Source organism: Hypanus sabinus, chromosome 4 (assembly GCF_030144855.1).
Source record: "Hypanus sabinus isolate sHypSab1 chromosome 4, sHypSab1.hap1, whole genome shotgun sequence".
Lineage (NCBI taxonomy): Eukaryota > Metazoa > Chordata > Chondrichthyes > Myliobatiformes > Dasyatidae > Hypanus > Hypanus sabinus.
In genome coordinates, this window is record NC_082709.1 from 151829146 (window position 1) to 151851723 (window position 22578).

A 22578-nucleotide genomic window follows, 5' to 3' on the forward strand; every position below is an offset into this window, starting at 1 on the left:
TAAGGTGGAAGTTGATAGGTTCTTGATTAATTAGGGCATCAAATATTTCAGGGAGAAGGGAGCAGAATGGGGTTGAGGGGGATAATAAATCAATTATAATGGAATGGCACCACAGATTTGATGGGCCAAATGGCATAATTCTGCTCCCATGTCTTCTGTTGTTAGTGCCTGTGTGGATTACGTGAAAGCCGTGGAGCAGGTGCTGCAAGACTGCTCAAGCAGTCAGAACATAGAACAGTGTGGCACAGTACAGTCTCTTCAGCCCCTGCTCTGAATCAACTGTTCAACCTGCTCCATGATTAATCTAAATCTTCCCCCACACACAGCCCTCCGTTTTTCTTTCATCCACGTGCCTCTCAATAGATAATAGACAACAGACAGTAGGTGCAGGAGTAGGCCATTCTGCCCTTCTAGCCAGCACTGCCGTTCACTGTGATCATGGCTGATCATACACAATCAGTACCCCATTCCTGCCCTCTCCCCATATCCACTGACCCCGCTATCTATAAGAACTCTATCTAACTCTCTCTTGAATGCATCCAGAGACTTGGCCTCCACTGCCTTCTGGGGCAGAACATTCCACATATTCACCACTCTCTGGGTGAAAAAGTTTTTCAGCATCTGTTCTAAACATCCTACCTCTTATTCTTAAACTGTGGCCTCTAGTTCTGGACTCACCCATCAGCTGGAACATGCTTCCTGCCTCCAGTGTGTCCAATCCCTTAATAATCTTATATGTCTCAATCAGATCCCCTCTCATCCTTCTAAATTCCAGTGTATACAAGCCCAGTCGCTCCAATCTTTCAACATATGACAGTCCCGCCATTCCGGGAATTAACCCTGTGAACCTACATTGCACTCCCTCAATAGCAAGAATGTCCTTCCTCAAATTTGGAGACCAAAACTGCACACAATACTCCAGGTGGGGTCTCACCAGGGCCCTGTGCAGCTGCAGAAGGACCTCTTTACTCCTATACTCAATTCCTCTTGTTATAAAAGCCAGCATGCCGTTAGCTTTCTTCACTGCCTGCTGTACCTGCATGCTTGCTTTCATTGACTGATGTACAAGAACACCTAGATCTTGTACTTCCCCTTTTTCTAACATGACTCCATTTAGATAGTAATCTGCCTTCCTGTTCTTGCCACCAAAGTGGATAACCTCACATTTATCCACATTAGGCTGCATCTGCCATACATTTGTCCACTCACCCAACCTGTCCAAGTCACCCTGCATTCTCATAACATCCTCCTGACATTTCACACTGCCACCCAGCTTTGTGTCATCGGCAAATTTGCTAATGTTACTTTTAATCCCTTCATCTAAATCATTAATGTATATTGTAAACAGCTGCGGTCCCAGCACCGAACCTTGGCAGGTCACAGCCTGCCATTCCGAAAGGGGCCCGTTAATCGTTACTCTTTGTTTCCCGTCAGCTAGCCAATTTTCAATCCATGTCAGTACTGCCCCCAATACCATGTGCCCTAATTTTGCCCACTAATCTCCTATGTGGGACTTTATCAAAAGCTTTCTGGAAGTCCAGGTACACTACATCCACTGGCTCTCCCTTGTTCATTTTCATAGTTACATCCTCAAAAAACTCCAGAAGATTAGTCAAGCATGATTTTCCCTTCATAAATCTATGCTGACTCGGACTGATCCTTCTACTGCTATCCAAATGTGTCGTAATTTCCTCTTTTATAATTGACTCCAGCATCTTTCCCACCACTGACGTCAGGCTAACCAGTCTATAGTTCCCTGTTTTCTCTCTCCCTCCTTTCTTGAAAAGTGGGACAACATTAGCTACCCTCCAATCAGCAGTAACTGTTCCTGAATCTATAGAACATTGGAAAATGATTACCAATGTGTCCATGATTTCTAGAGCCACCTCCTTAAGTACCCTGGGATGCAGGCTATCAGGTCTCGGGGACGCATCAGCTTTCAGACTCAACAGTCTATCCAACACAGTTTCTTGTCTAATATAAATTTCCTTCAGTTCATCCTTTACCCTAGTTCCTTTGGCCACTGTTACATCTGGAAGATTGTTTGTGTCTTCCCTAGTGAGGACAGATCCAAAGCAGCTGTTCAACTCGTCTGCCATTTCTTTGTTCCCCATAATAAATTCATCCGTTTCTGTTTTCAGTGGCCCAATTTTGGTCTTAACTATTTTTTTGCTATTCACATACGTAAAGAAGCTTTTACTATCCTCCTTTATATTCTTGGCTAGTTTACCTTTGTACCTCTTTTTTTGGCGTATTGCCTTTTTTGTTATCTTCTGTTGCTCTTTAAAAGCTTCCGAGTCCTCCAGTTTCCCACTCAGGGATCCCAAGAACCCTCTGTTCTTCCACACTGCTAAGAATCCTCCCATTAACCCTGTACTCTGCCTTCAAAATCTGACCTTCCAAAGTGAATCACATTACAATTTTCCAGATTGAATTCCATCTGCCATTTCTCAACCCAGCTCTGCATTCATTCACTCTCAAATATATCCTTAATTTATCATCTTCTGCTACCAGCCCGGGCAGTACGTTCCATGCACTAATCTTTCTCTTTGCAAAAAAAAAACTACCTCTGACATTGCTCCTAATCATCTTAAAGGTATGCCCTCTTGTATTAGCTATTGCTGCCCTGGGGGAAGAAAAGCACAGGCTGTCCACTCTTTCAACTTATACAGATCTATCAAGTCACATCTCATCCTCCTTTGCTCCAATAAGGAAAGCCTTAGCTCACTTAACCTTTTGTCATAAGATATATTCTCTAATTCAAGCAGCACCCTGGTAAATCTCTACTGTACCCTCTCTAAAGATCCACATCCTTCCTATAATGAGGTGACCATATTTAACAAAATACTCCAAATGTGGTCTAAATAGTTTTATAGAGTTGAAACATTTCCTCACAGCTCTTGAACTCAGTTCCTGACTGATGAAAGCCAACATTCCTTATGCCTTCTTAACCATCCTATCAACTCATGTGGTCTGAGGGCATGGATCCCAAGAACCCTCTGTTCTTCCACACTGCTAAGAATCCTCCCATTAATCCTGTACTCTGCCTTCAAAATTTGACCTTCCAAAGTGAATCACATTACAATTTTCTGGATTGAATTCCATCTGCCATTTCTCAACCCAGCTCTGCATTCATTCCATTGTAGCCTTCAAAAATCTCCTACACTCTCCACAACACCACCACCCTTGGTGTCATCTGAAAACTTACTAACTTATGAACCAAGCCTTCAGAAAAGAATTTGTTGCTTCTATCCAACCATTAATTAATGTTTACATGCAAACTTTGGTACTTCATGTACCACACTGGTGCTCCAGTGCAGAGACGTATTATCATCTAGAGTGGTATCTAAATCCATGTGCTAACTCAGGAATCCCATTATTGAACTAAGATGACAAAATAAATCATGATGTGCATTATTGAGATCTTATTTCACACTTCTGTCAATCACAACATATTTGAATGAAACCTTTAAAACTGTAAGACTCATTCAGGTTTTGTTTCTAGTTTGGAAATACTAGCCAGTCTCTGGTTAATTTGAATTTGATCAATGGGCAGGAATGAGGGACTGCAGAAAAAGCACGTTCACATTGTTGCTTTGCAAGAGTCTCAGACTTACATTTGTCAAGTTCTGCTCCCTGTTTGGAAAAGAGTGGGGACTATAGAGTAGATATACAAGCTCTCTATGCTACCACAACAATGGTGCCATTCAAGAGGGGAGAGAACAAAGAAACATCATTGAGCATAGAATAGTTCAAAGAACACACACTGTTCTTTGCAGCAAAGACTGAGAGACAGATAAATGCAAATACAAAAAAGTCCATTCAAGATCTCCCCCATCCATTTTGGCTCCATGCATAGATGATCTTCAAGTGCAAAATCTTCAATTTTGTCAGTTGCTATCCTTTTGCTCATAATATACCTATAGAAACCCTTGGGATTTTCTTTCAGCTTGTCTGCTAAAGCAGCCTCATGCCTTCTTTTAACCCTCCTGATTTTCCTCCTAAGTGTTCCTCGGGCCTCTTTTGTTCCACGCTGCCTTTAACCCCTGTGGACCGCCTTCTTCTTAACCAGGACCTCAATATCCCTCAAAAACCAAAGTGGCTAAAATCTGTTAGCCTTGCCTTTTATAAAAACAGGGACATACAAACTCTGTACTCACAATATTTCACTTTTGAAAGGCTCCCACTTACCAAGCATCCCTTCGTTGGAAAAACAACACGTTCCAATTTACTGCTGCCAGATGTAGAATTGGCCTTTCTACAATTTAGAATCTTAACTTGAGGACTATCCTATCCTTCTCCATAATTTGAAGCTAATGGAACTTGGAATGGGGAGAGGAGAATTCATTTGTTGTAAATCACTCAGGCACCAACAACATAAGAACATAAAATACAGGAACACAATTAGGCCATTTGGCCCATCAAGTCTGCTCTGCTATTCCATAATGGCTGATTTATTGAGATGCATTCGATATTGAGTTGGAGTTTATAGCTAAGCAAGGAGGAATGTTGGATATTTAATATTTCAGTAATATATGAGTAATCTTGTAAATATATTGTTTGATGAAGCATTTGTCAGTGTTTACACAATACATTGTGCGTTATGTGAAAAGATATGTGAATGGCATATGTCTTCATGCCACCAAGTCAAATGCGCGCGCCTCACTAAAAGTGAAAATGAAACTTACATGCATCTTTCAGGTTCCCTTGGTTTTTCTTTCAATTAGTTTTATGTTTTGCAGTCACAAAACATAACATTTCCCTCCTTTGAACACACTGCTCTCCACTCTCTCCGCAACAATCCCAAATTCACCATTAAACATGCAGACATAGGGGGCACTGTTGTAGTGTGGCAGACAGACCTCTACCTTGCTGAGGCCAGGCGGTAACACTCAGACATCTCTTATTACTTGCCCCTTGAAGAGGACTCCTCTTAGAATTGTCTCCAACACGATCACCAACCTCATTTACTCTGGAGACCTACCAAACTCATAATCCCCTTACCCGACACCACTCTTTTCTACCTCCTACCCAAGATCAGCAAAACTAACTGGCCCAGTACGCCCTTTGTTTTTGCCTGCTCCTGCTCCACTGAACTTGTGTCTGCATACCTTGACTCCATTTTATCCCTTTGGTTCAGTCCCTTCCAATCTATATATGTGACACTACACATGGTCTTGATCTCCTCAACAACTTACAATTTCCTGGCCCTAATCACCTCATTTTCACCATGGATGTCCAGTCCCTATGCACTTCTATCCCCTGTCAAGAAGGCCTTAAAACTCTCTGGTTGTTTCTTGCCAACAGACCCGACCATTTCCCCTCCACCACCACCTTTCTCCATCTGGTGGAACTTGTCTTCACCTTAACAATTTCTTTTTCAGCTCCTCCCACTTTCTCCAAACTCAAGGGTTAGCCATGAGCACCTGCAAGGGCCTCACCTTTGCCTGCCTTTTCATTGTTCATGTGGAACAGTCCATGTTCTAAGCCTTCCTAATGCTCCCCAACTCCTTTGAGTGCTACATTGATGCTGCTTCATGCACCCATGCTGGGCACATTAATTTCAGCAACTTTGCCTCCAACTTCTCTCCAGCCCTTAAATTCACTTGCTTTATTTCTGACATCTCTCTTCTCTTTCTCTATCTCTCTGTCACTGGAGACAAACTTTCTACTGATGTCTTTTATAAACCCACCGATTCCCACAGCTATCTTGATTATTCCTTTTCCCACTCTGCCTCCTGTAAAAATGCCATTCCCTTTTCTCAGTTTCTCTGTCTCCACCTGGGCTCATTGTTCCCAGAATGAAGCTTTCCTTTCCTGGATGTCATAGATGTTCTTCTTCAACGAATGGGGTTTCTTTTGTGCCACCCTTACCCACATCTCTTCCATTTCCCAGACATCTGCACTCAACCTATCTTCCTAATGCCTTCACAGGGATAGAGTTCCTCTTGCCCTCCCCTACCGCCCCATGAGCCTCCACATCCAACGCATCATTCTCTGCAACTTCCATCACCTTCAATGGGACCCCACCACAAGCGCATCTTTACCTCCTCCCACCCCACACTTTCTGCCTTCCGTACAGATTGTTTCCTCTGTGATTCCCTTGTGTTATCTTTGACCTTCTGCACTCATCTTTGCAAGCGGCAGATGTGCTACACCTGTCCATTTCCCTCCACCCTCAGCTCCATTCAGGGCTCCAAGCAGTCCTCTTCCAGGTGAAGCAACACCTCACATGTGAATCTGATGCAGCCTTGACGTATGTTGGGGGGCTGCTTCGTCGAGCACCTCAGCTCCATTGGCAAAATGCAGAACTTTCTGGTGGCCAAACATTTCAATTCCTACCCCCATTCACATTCCAACATATTGTTCCATAGACTCCTCTTCTGCCACAATGAGATCACTCTCAGGTCTGAGGAGCAACACCTCATATCCCATCTGGGTATCCTCCAACCTGATGGCATGAAGATCAATTTCTGGTATTTTGCCCCCTCCTCCTTCCCTCTTCTTCATTTCCCCACTCTGGCCTCCTAATTCATCAGTCTATCTTCAATAGTCTGGTAGTTCTCTGGTCATCAGTGTTTCACATTCCTTTATTCACTTCTGTCTAAGATTTCAGGCAGGAAATGCTGTTTGAGAGGGAATAGGAGGAGAGATGCTCTGTGTCATTCAGGTGGAGATGGGACTTGTCCACCTTCTCACAACAGTAGGTTAGGAGTAGGAAGAAGTAGATATTCTTGTTCGTGGTCACGATGCACAAATTTCTGTATAATTAACCTGATAACCCATTTTCTTTTTTCTTTTTTGTTCCAAAGGTGGTTCTGAATTGACTAGTTAGAATAGTAATGCACTGTGCATTAGTACAGAAATGAATATGTATGTAGATTGTTTGCATTGGCTCATTCATAACAGGCTACGTGCAAGTCATGAGTATTCAAATCCTATTCCAGGAATGAGCAGAAAATCTGCATTAGTAGTCCAGGACCTTATAAGGCCATACTGCACTAAACTGGTTCCTGTGTGTCCTCTCTACCCTCTATTAGTGCCAGTAAAGCATCTATGTTTCAGGGAATATCAAAGTTGTCCCTGGTGTACTGGACAGCACTTAGTCCACAGCCTAAAAATCATTTAAAAAAACATTATTTAATGTTATCAGTTTATTGCTTGTGGGACTTGTAGGGTAATTGTCTAAGCATCTTCTATGTCTATAACCATGTCCTCAACACTAGCATCAAAATACTTTGATGCTTCAAGGGTCTGTAATGGAACCACCTAATAAAAATCTTTACGAGGACTTTGTCTTCATCATAAAATCATGTTAGCAATTAAGCAGCATTTTTTTTCCAATTAAAGCAAGAAGAGAACTTTGCAGGAAGTATATAAGCCCTTGTACTGATCACAGCAGACACTTTCTTGCATCTACTTGGGGTGTTAATTGAGTCAATATAATTATAAGCCTGTCTGGTTGAAAGAGTGGATGGGAATTAATAAACCAATTTTCATTTAATTTCAGGTACAATTTTAGAGGATTCCGATGGTTGCAGGCAATGATATTTGCAATTGAGGAGATCAACAACAGTATGACATTTCTGCCAAATATCACCCTTGGATATCGGATATTTGACACATGCAATACAGTATCCAAAGCTCTGGAAGCAACACTGAGTTTTGTAGCCCAGAATAAAATAGATTCTTTGAACTTGGATGAGTTCTGTAACTGCTCGGATCATATACCATCCACTATAGCAGTTGTGGGAGCAACAGGATCTGGAATTTCAACTGCTGTAGCCAATCTTTTGGGATTGTTTTACATTCCGCAGGTGCGTATATTTGACAAGGATGGTTCCATTTAATTACATGTAAGTTACAAGTGAAGGCCTGCAGTCGTTTCCTGATCCCCTAAGCACCATGCTTAGATTATAAGGATAAGACCTTATAATCTAAGTTGTTCAATTGCACCTAAGATCTCTATGAGGGAAATGTCATTACATTACAGGTATTATTGTACTTTATGTCGGTAATGTCTTAGACATAGAGATTTAATCAGCATACCAGTGACAGTAATACTTCTTAGACTTTGTCACCGCCATTCCTTCATTAAAGAAACCAGAAATGAATCCACATTTCCTCCTGTTTAGTGAGACGCTGATTGTGAGATTATAAAGTGAATAGTCAGGAAAGGCATCAGGAGCAAAACTACTTCCAACATTTGTAGGCCTGAAAGAATTAATTGACACAAAGTGCAATCTTATGATAGTACTCAGGACAGAAAACCAGTATCAATGCAAGAACATTTTACAACAAAATAAAGCTGAAGCAAAATACAGCAGATGCAGACAAATGCCTTAAAACAAAACTCAAAAGTGCTGGAAATGCTCCTACGGACCAACCATTTACATTCTCAGTGTGAGGCTACCCAACTATAGCCCCCAATCCTCTTTTCCAATGCCGCAGAGTATTGCCAGCTCTTACCATAAATATTTTGTGGTCTCACAATCAGAATCAGGTTTATTATAGAAACATTAAAAAATCTACAGCGCAATACAGGCCCTTCAGCCCACAACGCTGTGCTGAACATGTACTTACTAAAGAAATTATCTAGGGTTACCCATAGCCCTCTAGTTTTCTAACCTCCATGTACCTATCCAGGAGTTTCTTAAAAGATCTTAATGTATCCGCCTCCACCACCATCACCAACAGCCCATTCCATGCATTTACCACTCTCTACATGAAAAACTTACCCCTGGCATCTCCTCTATACCTCCTTCCAAGCACCTTAAAACTGTGCCCTCTTATGTTAGCTATTTCAGCCCTGGGAAAAAGCCTCTGACTATCAACATGATCAATGCCTCTTATCATCTTATTTACCTCTATAAGGTCACCTCTCATCCTCCATCACTCCAAGGAGAAAAGGGCAAGTACACTCAACCTATTCTCATAAGGCATGCTCCCCAATCCAGGCAACATCCTTGTAAATCTCCTCTGCACCCTTTCCATAGTTTCCACATCCTTCCTCAAGTAAGGTGACCAGAACTGAGCACAGTACTGCAAGTGGGGTCTGACCAGGGTCCTATATAGCTATGACATTACTTCTCGGTTCTTGAATTCAATCCCACGATTGATGAAGGCCAATGCACTGTATGCTTTCTTAACCACAGAGTCAACCTACGCAGCAGCTTTGAGTGTCCCATGGACTTAGACCTCAAGATCGCTCTGATCCTCCACACTGCCAAGAGTCTTACCATTAATACTATATTCTGCCATTGTATTTGACTTACCAAAATAAACCACCTCACACTTATCTAGGTTGAACTCCATCTGCTACTTCTCAGCACAGTTTTCCATCCTATCGATGTCCTGCTGTAACATCTGACAGCCCTCAACACTATCCACAACACCCCCCAACCTTTGTGTCATCAGCAAATTTACTTACCCATCCCTCCATTTCTTCATCTAGGTCATTTATAAAAATCACGAAGAGAAGGGGTCCCAGAACAGATCCCTGAGGCACACCACTGGTCACCAGCCTCCATGCAGAATATGACCTGTCTGCAACCACTCTTTGCCTTCTGTGGGCAAGCCAGTTCTGGATCCACAAAGCAATGCCCCTTGGATCCAATGCCTCCTTACTTTCTCAATAAGCCTTGCATGGGGTACCTTATCAAATGCCTTGCTGAAATCCATATACACTACATCTACTGCTCTTCCTTCATCAATGTGTTTAGTCACATCCTCAAAAAATTTAATCAGGCTCGTAAAGCAGGACCTGCCCTTGACAAAGCCATGCTGACTATTCCTAATCATATTATGCCTCTCCAAATGTTTATAGATCCTGCCTCTCAGGATCTTCTCCATCATCTTACCAACCACTGAAGTATGACTACTGGTCTATAATTTCCTGGGTTATCTCTACTCCCTTTCTTGAATAAGGGAACAACATCTGCAACCCTCCAATCCTTCGGAACCTCTCCCATCCCCACTGATGATGCAAAGATCATTGCCAGAGGCTCAGCAATCTCCTCCCTCACCTCCCACAGTCGCCTGGTGTACATCTCATCCACTCCCTGGAGACTTATCCAACTTGATGCTTTCCGAAAGTTTCAGCACATCCTCTTTCTTAATGTCTATATGCTGAACCTTTTCAATCTGCTGTAAGTCATCCCTACAATTGCCAAGGTCCTTTTCCGTAGTGAATACTGAAGCAAAGTATTCATTAGGTACCTCAGCTATCTCCTCCAGTTCCATACACACTTTTCCACTGTCACACTTGGTTGGCCCTATTCTCTCATGTCTTATCCTCTTGCTCTTCACATACTTGTAGAATGCCTTGGGGTTTTCCTTAATCCTGCTTGCCAATGCTTTCTCATGGCCCCTTCTGGCTCTCCTAATTTCATTCTTAAGTTCCTTCCTGCTAGCCTTATAATTTTCTAGATCTCTATCATTAGTTAGTTTTTTTTTAACCTTTCGTAAGCTTTTCTTTTCTTCTTGACTAGATTCTCAACAGCTTTTGTGCACTGTGGTTCCTGCACCCCACCATCCTTTTCCTGTCATTGGAACGTACCTATGTAGAATGCCACGCAGGTATCCCCTGAACATTTGCCACATTTCCCTGAGGATATCTGTTCACAATTTATGCTTCCAAGTTCCTGCCTGATAGCTTCATATTTCCCCTTACTCCAACTAAATGCTTTCCTAACTTATCTGTTCCTATCCCTCTCCAATGCTATGGTAAAGGAGATAGAATTGTGTCCACTATCTGCAGTATGCTTTCCCACTGAGAGATCTGACACCTGACCAGGTTCATTTCCCAATACCAGATCAAGTACAGCCTCTCCTCTTGAAGGCTTATCTACATACTGTGTCAGGAAACCTTCCTGAACACACTAACAAACTCCACCCACTTAAACCCCTCTTTCTAAGGAGATGCCAACCGTTATTGGGGAAATTAAAATCTCCCATCACGACAACCCTGTTATTATTGCACCGTTCCAGAATCTGTCTCCCTATCTGCTCCTTGATGTCCCTGTTACTATTGGGTGGCCTATAAAAAACACCCAGTAGAGTTATTGACCCCTTCCTGTTTCTAACTTCCAACCACACAGACTCAGTAGACAATCTCTCCATGACTTCCTCCTTTTCTGCAACTGTGACACTATCTCTGATCAGCAGTGCCACACCCCCACCTCTTTTGCCTCCCTCCCTGTCCTTCCTGAAGCATCTAAAGCCTGGCACTCTAAGTAGCCATTCCTGTCCCTGAACCATCCAAGTCTCTGTAATGGCCACAACATCATAGCTCCAAGTACTAATCTATGCTCTCTCATCCATTTTGTTCATGCATTAAAATAGACACACCTCAAACCATCAGTCTGAGTGCATCCCTTCTCTATCATCTGCCTATCCTCCCTCTCGCACTGTCTTCAAGCTTTCTCTATTTGTGAGCCAACCGCCCCTTCCTCCGTCTTTAGTTTAGTTCCCACCGCCCAGCAATTCTAGTTTAAACTCTCCGCAATAGCCTTAGCTAATCTCCCTGCCAGGACGTTGGTCCCCCAGGATTCAAGTGCAACCTTTCCTTATTGTACAGGTCACACCTGCCCCAAATCTGAATCCCTGCCCACTGCTCCAACCCCTCAGCCACACATTTATCTTCCACCTCACTCTATTCCTACACTCACTATCGCATGGCACAGGCGGTAATCCCAAGATGACTACCTTTGAAGTCCTGCTTCTCAACTTCTTTCCTAATTTCCTGTTGTCTGTTTTCAGGACCTCCTCCCTTTTCCTACCATGTCCTTGGTACCAAGATGTACCATGACCTCTGGCTGTTCTCCTTCCCACTTCAGGATATCTTGGATGCTATCTGAATCATTCCGGATCCTGGCACCTGGGAGGCAAACTACCATCCGTGTTTCTTTCCTGCGTCCACAGGATCACCTGTCTGAGTCCCCTATCACTGATGCCATCCTCTTCCTTTCCCTACCCTTCTGAGCCACAGGGCCAGATTCTGTGCCAGAGGCACAGCCACTGTTGCCTCCCCCAGGTAGGTCACCCCCCCAACAGTACTTATTGTTAAGGGGGACAGCCACAGGGGTACTCTCTAGTAACTGACTCTTGCCCTTCCCTCTCCTGACTGTTACCCACTTATCAGTCTCCCAAGGCCCCAGTGTGACTATCTGCCTATAGCTCCTCTCTATCACCTCCTCACTTTCACTGACTAGACGAAGGTCATCAGGCTGCCTCTCCAATTTTCTAACCCGGTCCCTAAGGAGCTTCAGCTTGATGCACCTAGTGCAGACGTGGCAGTCCGGGAGGCTGGGAGTCTCCCTGACATCCCACATCTGACACCCTGTGCAGAACACCACAAACATACTTCCTATTCCTATCCTTCACAAGTAACTTACCTCACCTCCACCCGAAATCGCCAAAGCCCCGTGGAACCGAAACTATCCTACTCTGACTCCCTCTACTCTGATGCCTGCTCTATAAAACTGTCTTCTTCTTATATTTTTCCTGCTGGTCTAACTCACTGAAGTCCACACGCCTGCTCAGTCATGTCAGGATGAAACTGCTGAAGGAAAATGTAATCCTTTCATTTATCATTCCATGTGCCGTGATATTTGTTGTTTTGCAGCCGTACTACAGTACAACAGTACAGTGCTTAAGAAATTACCATAAGTTTTACACACACACACACACACACACACACAATGCAAAAAGAGAGCAAAATGATGAGCAAACACGAGGAAATCTGCAGATGCTGGAAATTCAAACAACAACACACACAAAATGCTGGTGGAACACAGCAGGCCAGGCAGCATCTATAGGGAGAAGCGCTGTCGACGTTTCGGGCCGAGACCCTTCATCAGGACTAACAAAAAGGAAAAATAGTAAGAGATTTGAAAGTAGTGGGGGGGAGGGGGAAATGCAAAATGATAGGAGTAGACCGGAGGGGGTGGGATGAAGCAAAGTGCTGGAAAGGTGATTGGCGAAAGTGATACAGAGCTGGAGAAGGGAAAGGATCATGGGACGGGATCAAAATGATGAGGTAGTGTTCATGGACCATTCAGAAATCTCATGATGGAGGGGAAGAAGCTGTCCCTAAAATGCTGAATATGCATCTTCAGTCTTCTTCCCCTCCTCCCTGATGTACAGTGCTTAATGATTGTCACCATCTTCTTGAGGTACTGCCTTTTGAAGATGTCCTCGACGTTGGGGAAGTTAGTGCCCATGATGGAGCTGGCCAACTCTACAGATCTCTGCAGCTTTTCTTGATCTTGTTCATTGGAGCCTCCATTACAGGTGGTGATGCAACGAGTCAGAATGCTCTCTATGGTACATCTGTAGAAATTTGGTGGGGTCTTTGATGACATACATACCAACTCTACTCAAACTTCCAAGAAGCATGGCTGCTGGTGTGCATTCTATATAGTTGCATCAATATGTTGGGCCTAGGGGAGATGTTCAGAGATGTTTACACACAAGAAATCCACAAATGTTTTACTAAAGCTTTAAAAACTTCAAAAGCTCTGCTAAATAGTTTCCTTATTTTTAAGTTCCCATTAATTTGTTACAACTATAAAAACAGAAAACCAGTTGAGGCTTGACAAAGGTTCATGACACATTCACCTGTATGTATGGATCACTAAAAAAATCCTTACTGTTTCTTTCACCTGTGTTACCTGCTATGGGTGGAGATCAGGACTCACTGTGCAATGGGGTAATCTACTGACACCGCCAAAGGACACACTAGTAACCAAAAGTAGGTGAGGTACCAAAGGATTGAAGCATAGACAATGTTGCTAATGAGAATGCAAATGTCACTCCACTCTTCAAGATGGAGGGAGGCAGAAGAAAGGAAATTATAGGCCAGTTAGTCTGACCTCAGTGGTTGGGAAGATGTTGGAGTCGATTGTTAAGGATGGGATCTCATAATAAAATAGGCTAGAGTCAGCATAGTTTCCTCAAGGGAAAATCATGCCTGACATGAAATCTGATGGAATTCTTTGAAGAAATAACAAGCAAGGTAGACCAAGGAAGATTGGTTGATGTTGTTTACTTGGATTTTCAGAAGGCCTTTGACAGGGTGCTGCACATAAGGCTACTTAACAAGCTATAAGCCCATGGTGTTACAGAAAATATTCTATCAAAGATAAAGCAGTGGCTGATTGGCAGGAGGCAAAGAGTTGGAATAAATGGAGCCTTTTCTGGTTGGCTACCAGTAACTAGTAGTGTTCTACAAGAGTTTTTATTAGGATTGATTTTTTTTTACCTTCTGTGTCAATGATTCTGGATGATGGAATTGATGGCTTTGTTGCAAAGTTTGCAGATGATATGACAATAGGTGGAAGGACAGGTAGTTTTGGGGTAGTAGAAGGTCTACAGAATGACATACAGATTAGGAAAACGTACAAAGAAGTGGCAGATGGAATCAGGAAGTATCAGGGATTGTATGGTCATGCACTTTGGTAAAAGAAATGAAAAAGTTGACTATTTTCTAAATGGAGAGAAAGTACAAAAATTCTGATGTACAAAGGAACTTGGGAGCCCATGGACAGAATTCCCTGAAGTTGAGTCTGTGGTAAGGAAGGCAAATTTGATATTAACATTCATTTCAAGAGTACCAGAAAATAAAAGCAAGCATGTAATATTGAGACTTTATACAGCACTGGAGTATTGTGAGCAGTTGTGGGTCCCTTATCTTAGAAAGGATGTGGAGAAACTGGAGAGGTTTCAAAGGCGGTTCACAAAAATGATTCAGGATTGAATGTCTTGTCATATGAAGAGCATTTGATGGCCCTGGGCCTGTATATGCAAGAATTCAGAAGAATGACAGATGACCTAATTGAAACCTATTGAATGGTGACAGGCCTTGACGGAGCAGAAGGGTAGAGGGTGTTTCTTATGCTGGGAGAATCTAAGACCAGAGGACACATCCTCAGAATAGAGGGGTGTCAATTTTGGAATGGAGATGTGGAGGATTTTCTTTAGTCAGAGAGTGGTGAATCTGTGGAATTCTTTACCACAGGCAGCTGTGGAGGCCAAGTCTTTAAGTATATTTAAGGCAGAGGTTGATAGATTCTTGATTCATTAGGGCATGAAGAAAATACTGAGGAAAGGTAGGAGATGGGGGCTGAGAGGGAAAGTGGATCAGCCATGATGAAATGGAGGTGCAGGCTCAATAGGCCAAATGTCCTAATTCTGCTCCGATATCTTACATGCATATAGTCTTCTGGTCCTGTCTGCAATTCAAGAAAGGCTCTAAAAAAAACAGGAAATTATAGGCCAGTGAGCCTGGCATCAGTGGTGGGAAAATTATTGGAAGATATCTGAGCAACCAGATAAGTGAGTATTTTGATTAAGGATAGTTAGCTTGGCTTTGTGCATGCTAGGTTATGCCTAGCTAATCCTATAGAATTTTTCGAGGAGTTTGCCAGAAAAGTTGATGAAGGCAAGGCAGTGGATGCTGTCTACATGGAAGTTAGCAAGGCACTTGACAAGATCCTGATCAAAAGGGGAGACTGATCAAGAAATTTCAGTCACTCGGCATTCAAGTTTAGGTAGTAAATTGGATTAGACATTGTCTTTGTGGGAGAAGCCAGAGAGTGGTTGGCTCTCTGTTGGGGGCCTGTGACTGGTGGAGTGCTGGAGGGATTGGTGTTGGGTCCATTGTTGGTTATCATCTATATCAATGATCTGGATAATAATGTAGTTAACGGAATCAACGAATTTGCAGATGACTCCAAGATTGGGGGAGTAGCAGACAGTGGGGGAGGCTATTAGAGTTTGCAGCAGGACCTGGACCAGCTGGAAAAATGGCTGAGAAATGGTAAATGGAATTTAATGCTGCTAAGTACAAGCAACAAGATAGGACCAACCTGGGTAGTGAATGGTAGGACACTGTGGAGTGTGGTACAACAAAGGCTTCTGGGAATACAGGTCCATAATTCATTGAAAGTGGCGTCACAGGTAGATAGAGTCGTAAAGAGAGCTTTTTGGCACTTGGCCTTCATAAATTAAAGTATCAAATACAGGAGATGGGACGTTATGTTGAAGTTGTTTACGACATTGGTGAGGCCTTATTTGGAGTACTGTGTGCAGTTTTGGTCACCTGCCTACAGGAAAGATGTAAATAGGTTGGAAGAGTATAAATAAAATTTACAAATATGTTGCTGGGACAGGAGGACCTGAGTTATAAGGGAAGATTGAATAGGTTAGGACTTTATTCCTTGGAACATAAAGATTGAAAGACCTGCTAGAGGTATACAAAATTATGAGGGGTATAAAAAGGGTAAATGCAAGCAGGCTTATTGTGACCACTGAACCCATCTCACGTGGAAGCAAAACATGTTTCAGTTAACAAAAATGGATCATATTTTGGGTAAACTTTCCTGGATTTCCACTGCTAAAGCTTGGCAGAGAGGCAATTTGCTGGAACAAATGTGTACTAAGATCTGTGCTTAGACAATTTTCTTTATTAAAACTATATGAGAGCTGCAGTTAATTTAGACTTAGTGGACATTTACCAAATTCAAATTCCCTTAAAACTTCAAATATTCATTGGAGACTTCAAAATGCAAGAAAATCCTCAGAGTAATGTATAAGGAATATTCTTGGAAGTTTAATCAAGTCCAACGAGAAAGTAACACTCAATTCCTTTATTTTCTTGAAGTTAATTTCCCCTGATGTGTGTTACGGAACTTTGGTTGTAAATCATTGGTTATTGTTTGGGGTTCTTACGTTTTTACTGTCACTCATTCTTTGGGGCACTCTTCTGTTTACGTGGACGCTTGTGAAGAACAAGAATTTCAGGTTATATATAGTATACGTTCTCTGATGTTAAATGGAGCTATTGAACTATTGGAACTATTGAAATGAAACTCAGCACTATCTATATCCCAAACTGTAATGTTGTCTTAATATCATAACTGTATATTTAAGGTAGATTGAACTCTTGAAGTATCAGTTTTTCAAGTTGTCGGTCAATATGAATCAAATGCCCCAACCCTAACACTGAAGTGTTGATTTTAATATTGTTTAACTTTTACAGAATTGAACACTGCTGACAAATGTGTTTGTATTGAAGGTTAGTTATGCCTCTTCAAGCAGGCTCCTGAGCAACAAAAACGAGTACAAGGCTTTCCTTCGCACGATCCCCAACGATGAGCAACAGGCCACAGCAATGGCCGAGATTATCGAGCATTTCCAGTGGAACTGGGTGGGAACTCTTGCGGCCGACGATGACTATGGCCGTCCCGGAATAGATAAGTTTCGAGAAGAGGCTGTTAAGAGAGACATCTGCATTGACTTTAGTGAGTTGATTTCTCAGTACTATACACAGAAAGAGCTGGAGTTCATTGCAGATGTTATTCAGAATTCCTCAGCCAAAGTAATTGTTGTCTTTTCAAATGGCCCTGACTTGGAACCACTCATACAAGAGATAGTTCGACGAAATATAACTGATAGAATATGGCTGGCAAGTGAAGCATGGGCTAGCTCCTCACTGATAGCCAAACCAGAATACTTCCATGTTGTCGGTGGAACCATCGGATTTGCACTAAGAGCAGGACGCATCCCTGGATTCCATGAGTTTTTAAAGCAGGTTCATCCCAGCAGATCCTCTGATAATGGATTTGTCAAGGAATTCTGGGAAGAGACATTTAACTGCTACTTCACCGAGGAGTCTCTAACACAGCTGAAAAATTCCAAAACACCATCCCATAGATTAGGATTGCATGACAACAGTGCTAAAACTGGGCACTCCCGAAGGACAACATTAAGGCGCCCATGCACTGGAGAAGAAAATATCACGAGTGTAGAGACTCCATACCTGGATTATACTCACCTCCGGATTTCATATAATGTCTACGTGGCAGTGTATTCCATTGCTCACGCTCTGCAGGACATCTATTCCTGCACTCCTGGGAAGGGGATTTTTGCAAATGGATCATGTGCGGATATAAAAAAAGTTGAGGCATGGCAGGTAAGCAAAAATTATTAATACAAACTTTAAAAGTAGTTCAGGGCTGTTGCATATAACGATCAAAATAGTTACTGTACTTTCAAATATCATGCCTTGATAGCATTCAGGCTTTCCTTTAGTTGCATCTAATCAGGATGCAGAAACATCCTAGTCATCCATTACTCAATCATGTCATGTGTCATCTGGAAACCATAGCTAATAACTGTTTCTGCAGCAGTGGAGCCTTGTGACTGTGTATTTGATCAGTGCGTACCAAGTTTGTACTAAAATCTTTAATTCTACTGTTTATTATAATTAATAAATAGAATATTGTGCTCTATAGATGCACAATATTATATCTATCATGCTAAATTTTTTCTAATCTGTGGTAAAATAACTTTAAAATAAAGGCCTCTGTACCTCTTTATTGACCTTTGTTCAGTTGGTTGCATCCTCATTTCTGACTCAGAAGATTGTGCACTCCAGTCCTAACTACAGAGTCCTGAGCACCAAATGTATTTGACACTTTAATGTGGAAGGGCTCACTCGTCAAGAAGTCACTTTGAAAGGAGGCCCTGATTTGTCTGTTCTTTCAGATAAATGACAAAAGATCCACACTGTACAATTCTGTAGAAGAAGAATGCTATTTATCAATGTCCTGGACCAAGCTGTAATCAACATTACTCAAAATAGATCAGATAATTATCACAATGAGCTGCTGCTGTTCGGGTGATCTTACAAAATGCACCTTTTCCACGGTTACAACAGTAGCTACACCTCATTAGTACCTTTCTGGCTGTAATGCATTTTAGAGCACCTAGCTTATGAAGGGTGCTGGATAAATTAAAACACTCTCTTTCTTTTCTATGGTTCTGTGCTCAAAGTTCTAACCAAATAGTCAGCAAAATAAGACTTTTATATGATCTTACCATTGAAATTATTGTATATTGCTGATTATTGTACTCCTAACCATCTGCAAGCATATAAAATATTTCTCTTTCAATATTTTTATTAACATTCTATGAATTGTATGAATACAACTACAAAATTCATAGGAATACAAGTAATACAAATTACATTACATTTAAATCACAGTAATGTGATCACAGTATCCCATATTCCAAATCAATCATGTAGAAAAAAAGATTGAATTATGAAATGAAATAAAATAGAATAATAGTATTTTATTAAAAAATCTACCCCCACTACCAAAATGAGCTGGTTGGTGAAAAAAAATAAAAAAAAATACCTTACCATATAATATTATAATAATAATGGCTCAGATCAATACTTTAATAACAGTTCAAAGATTATGAAAGTAACTCTGAAAGGGTCCTCATAACATTAGAATGTCATGCTTAGAATCAGAAATCGAACAACGAATCTTCTCTAGATCAAGGCACAACATAACTCCAGAAAGGCATTGAACAAGAGTGGGCGGGGCAGCCTCCTTCCACTTCTGCAAGATCGCCCTCCTGGCCATAAGAGACATAAAGGCCAATGCCCGCAAATTAGATGGCTTCAGTTTTGTAATACTATCCTCAACAATACCAAACATGGCAGCCGAGGGATTGGGCTTAAAACTAACATTGAGTTAGTTTTTCTGTTAGCTTAAAACTAACAGAAAAAGTTTGAAATACATCTTCATAGAGTCCATATATCTAAAGACAAGCTCTCTCGTTTCTACACAGATATTTCCCCCTACTATGATAGATGTACTAATGGAGTAGCCACACTAATTCATATGTTTTGGACATGTCCGAGCCTTGAAAGATTTTGGAAACATATAAAATATTTCAAATGAATTCTCTTTCAAAATGCTTAGCTTTATGAAATAAGAAGCATTTCGAATTTCTCTAGTGTTTGTGTTGCAATTTAATTTTGAGTTTCTTTTAAATACCCTTTCAGGTGTGCATACAACATATTGCTGAACCTTTTGCAGCAAGGGTGATGAGTAAAAGTCATTTACTGTTCATGCTACCTCCATAGGCAGAAAGGTTTATATACGCTGTTTCTTTATAGAAGCAATATGGGAATGTTAGGATGCCTGTCAGATGATGACCAGAATGATTTTTCATACAATAACATAATAATAATGTACACATCTGCTCTGGATAATGAGCATGACTAATGCTTTCCCTCTCTATTTCTTGGACGTGGTATCAAATACATTCAGTGAACTTGGCATAGGTGAAGGTCTGCTCCTGTTCTTTTAGATCTGCAATTCACAGTAAAGAGGAAACATCTGGGAATTGCAACTTATGACAGAACTGCTCAGTACTCATGTTTTCAATGTTCAAAGTGATTGGCAAAGTGTTCTTCTAAACATTAGCATTGGAATTCTGCTTGGAAAGAGAATTAATCTTTTTCATTTACTTGAATTTCTATTGTGTTTTTTTCATGGTGTCTGTCATTTCTGAGGAACATAGACACGAGCTATGAATTGTATGTGGACAACTCACAAATCGTAAGTGCAACTTGTCTAAAGCAGAGCCAATTTTCATTTGGATGAGCTGTGACCGTTGGATTGGAACACAAGCTCAAATATTACATTTACTGTTCATTCTCAGTACAATTAAATTTTGAACAACTAAAGTGCTGTCTTTTAACCCCAGGACAGAAGTCCACATTGTAACTTTGCTTTCTCTATAATGATGGAGAAAGCAGTCAGGATTAAACATTGTCATGGAGGCAGCCATTGGGTCCCTGCCCATCATCAGTTTGAGCTCTGACAGACATTCTTAGCCTGAATCTGTATGTTTATTTGAAATAGCTTCCAGTGCCATACCTGCTTCAGTTCAAAGCTTGCCACCTAACTAGCACTCAACCAGCATGGTGCCCATTACAGTATTCACAGGTACTACTAAGCATTTCTACTTTGGTTTGCTAAGAGTTTTGCAATCTTCTGTATTTTGTTTCCAAAATGTAATAGGCATTATTAGTCAAACAAAGCATGGTGGTCTCAAATGTACTATTAAACCAGTGGAAGAGCTGTGCACACAAATCATTTTTTGCACCCAAACCATAGCTTCAGGTCAGGATGAATAAATGCAGATATCAAAAACTTCATGTCCGAGGCACATGTAGGTTTACTCCCAATGACCACTGTATTAGGTACATTCTGTACCCACTAAATCTGCTGCTGCAACCCATCCTCCTCAAGGTTTGAAATGTTGTGCATTCAGAGATGTTCTTCTGCAAACTATTGTTGCAATACGTGGTTATTTAAGTTACTGTTGCCTTCCTGTCAGCTTGAACCAGTCTGGCCATTCTCCTCTGACCACTCTCAGTAACTAAGGATTTACACCCACAGAACTGCCGTTTTTTTTGCTTTTCGCACCATTCTCTGTAAACTTGAAAGTTCCAGGAGATCAGCAGCGTTTGTGATACTGAAACCATGCCGCCTGTCACCAACGTTTCTTCCCCATTTTGATGTTTGGTCTGAACAACAACTGAACCTCTTTACCATGAATTATTATTTTATGCATTGAGGTGATACCACAAGATCGGCTGATTAGATATTTGTATTAACAGATACATTAACAGATGTACAGATGTATCTAATCAAGTGGCCACGTAGAGTATATTACTATTGCAGACTCTTTCTTTTATTTTCTTTCAGACAAACTTCTCTTCCCCACTCTAACCGTTTTTCTGCACTCCATATTGCCCTTCCTCATTTCTGCTTATCACTATTAAGTTCATAAAAATCTGAGTTAAATAGATTCATGGTTTTTTCCTGCATTTACTAAGATCCCATATGCCCCAAGAAGCTACTGCATCCCGTCAAATTTCCAGAAGCTATGTGCAGTGTAAAATATCACAGCACTTACAGACATGTGGTATGCTAATTTTAGATGATACAACATTCTGAATTTAGGTTATAGGGCATTCTGATTTTAGATGGTAGGGCAATCTGGTTTTAGATGATAGGACAATTTGATTTTAGATGATGGAGCATGTTGATTTTAGATGACAGGACTTTCTGATTTTAGATGATAGGGCATTCTGATTTTAGATGATAGGACAATTTGATTTTAGATGATGGAGCATGCTGATTTTAGATGACAGGACATTTTGATTTTAGATGATAGGGCATTCTGATTTTAGATTATAGGACATTCTGATTTTAGATGATGGGGATGCTGATTTTAGATGATAGGGCATTCTGATTTTAGATGATAGGGCATTCTGATTTTAGATGATAAGACAAACTGTAATGCTCATTCTGTATATAGTGCTAGGGCTATATAGGGCTAGAGCTAGGGCAATAGCTCTCTCTATATATAGCTAGGGTGCCTAAGACCTTTGCATAGTACTGCAGTGATTTTATGCATTTCAATGTATTGATTCTAATATTGGTCTCTATTTTGGACTGAGAGTGGGAAGGGAGGCAGGGAGAGAGAAATCATGATTAGAAAAAGGGGAAGGGAGGGAGCAGGAAGCACCAGAGAGATACCGTAATGATCAAGACACCAACTGTTTGGAATCAAATGACCTTGCTTGGTGTATCAGGGCTAGACATCTCTGCATCTGCACCAGCCCCCATCCCTGGCACTCCTTCTTTGTCACCTGTCTACACCCCTCCCATGGTGCTTCACCCTGGCTATTCCCAATGTCCTTTG

The 22578-nt window shown here is 41.4% G+C and overlaps 1 protein-coding gene across 5 annotated transcripts in view; it reads left to right on the forward strand.

The window, feature by feature from the left end:
• The window catches only part of casr (calcium-sensing receptor), a 68081-nt gene that overhangs the window by 21601 nt on the left and 23902 nt on the right, over positions 1–22578 (forward strand). For all 5 annotated transcript variants that reach the window (XM_059968426.1, XM_059968427.1, XM_059968425.1 and 2 more), the window contains 2 exons: positions 7511–7817; positions 17078–17974. In XM_059968426.1, the coding sequence (XP_059824409.1) occupies positions 7511–7817; positions 17078–17974 (1204 nt within the window). The remainder of the gene's footprint in view (positions 1–7510; positions 7818–17077; positions 17975–22578) is intronic.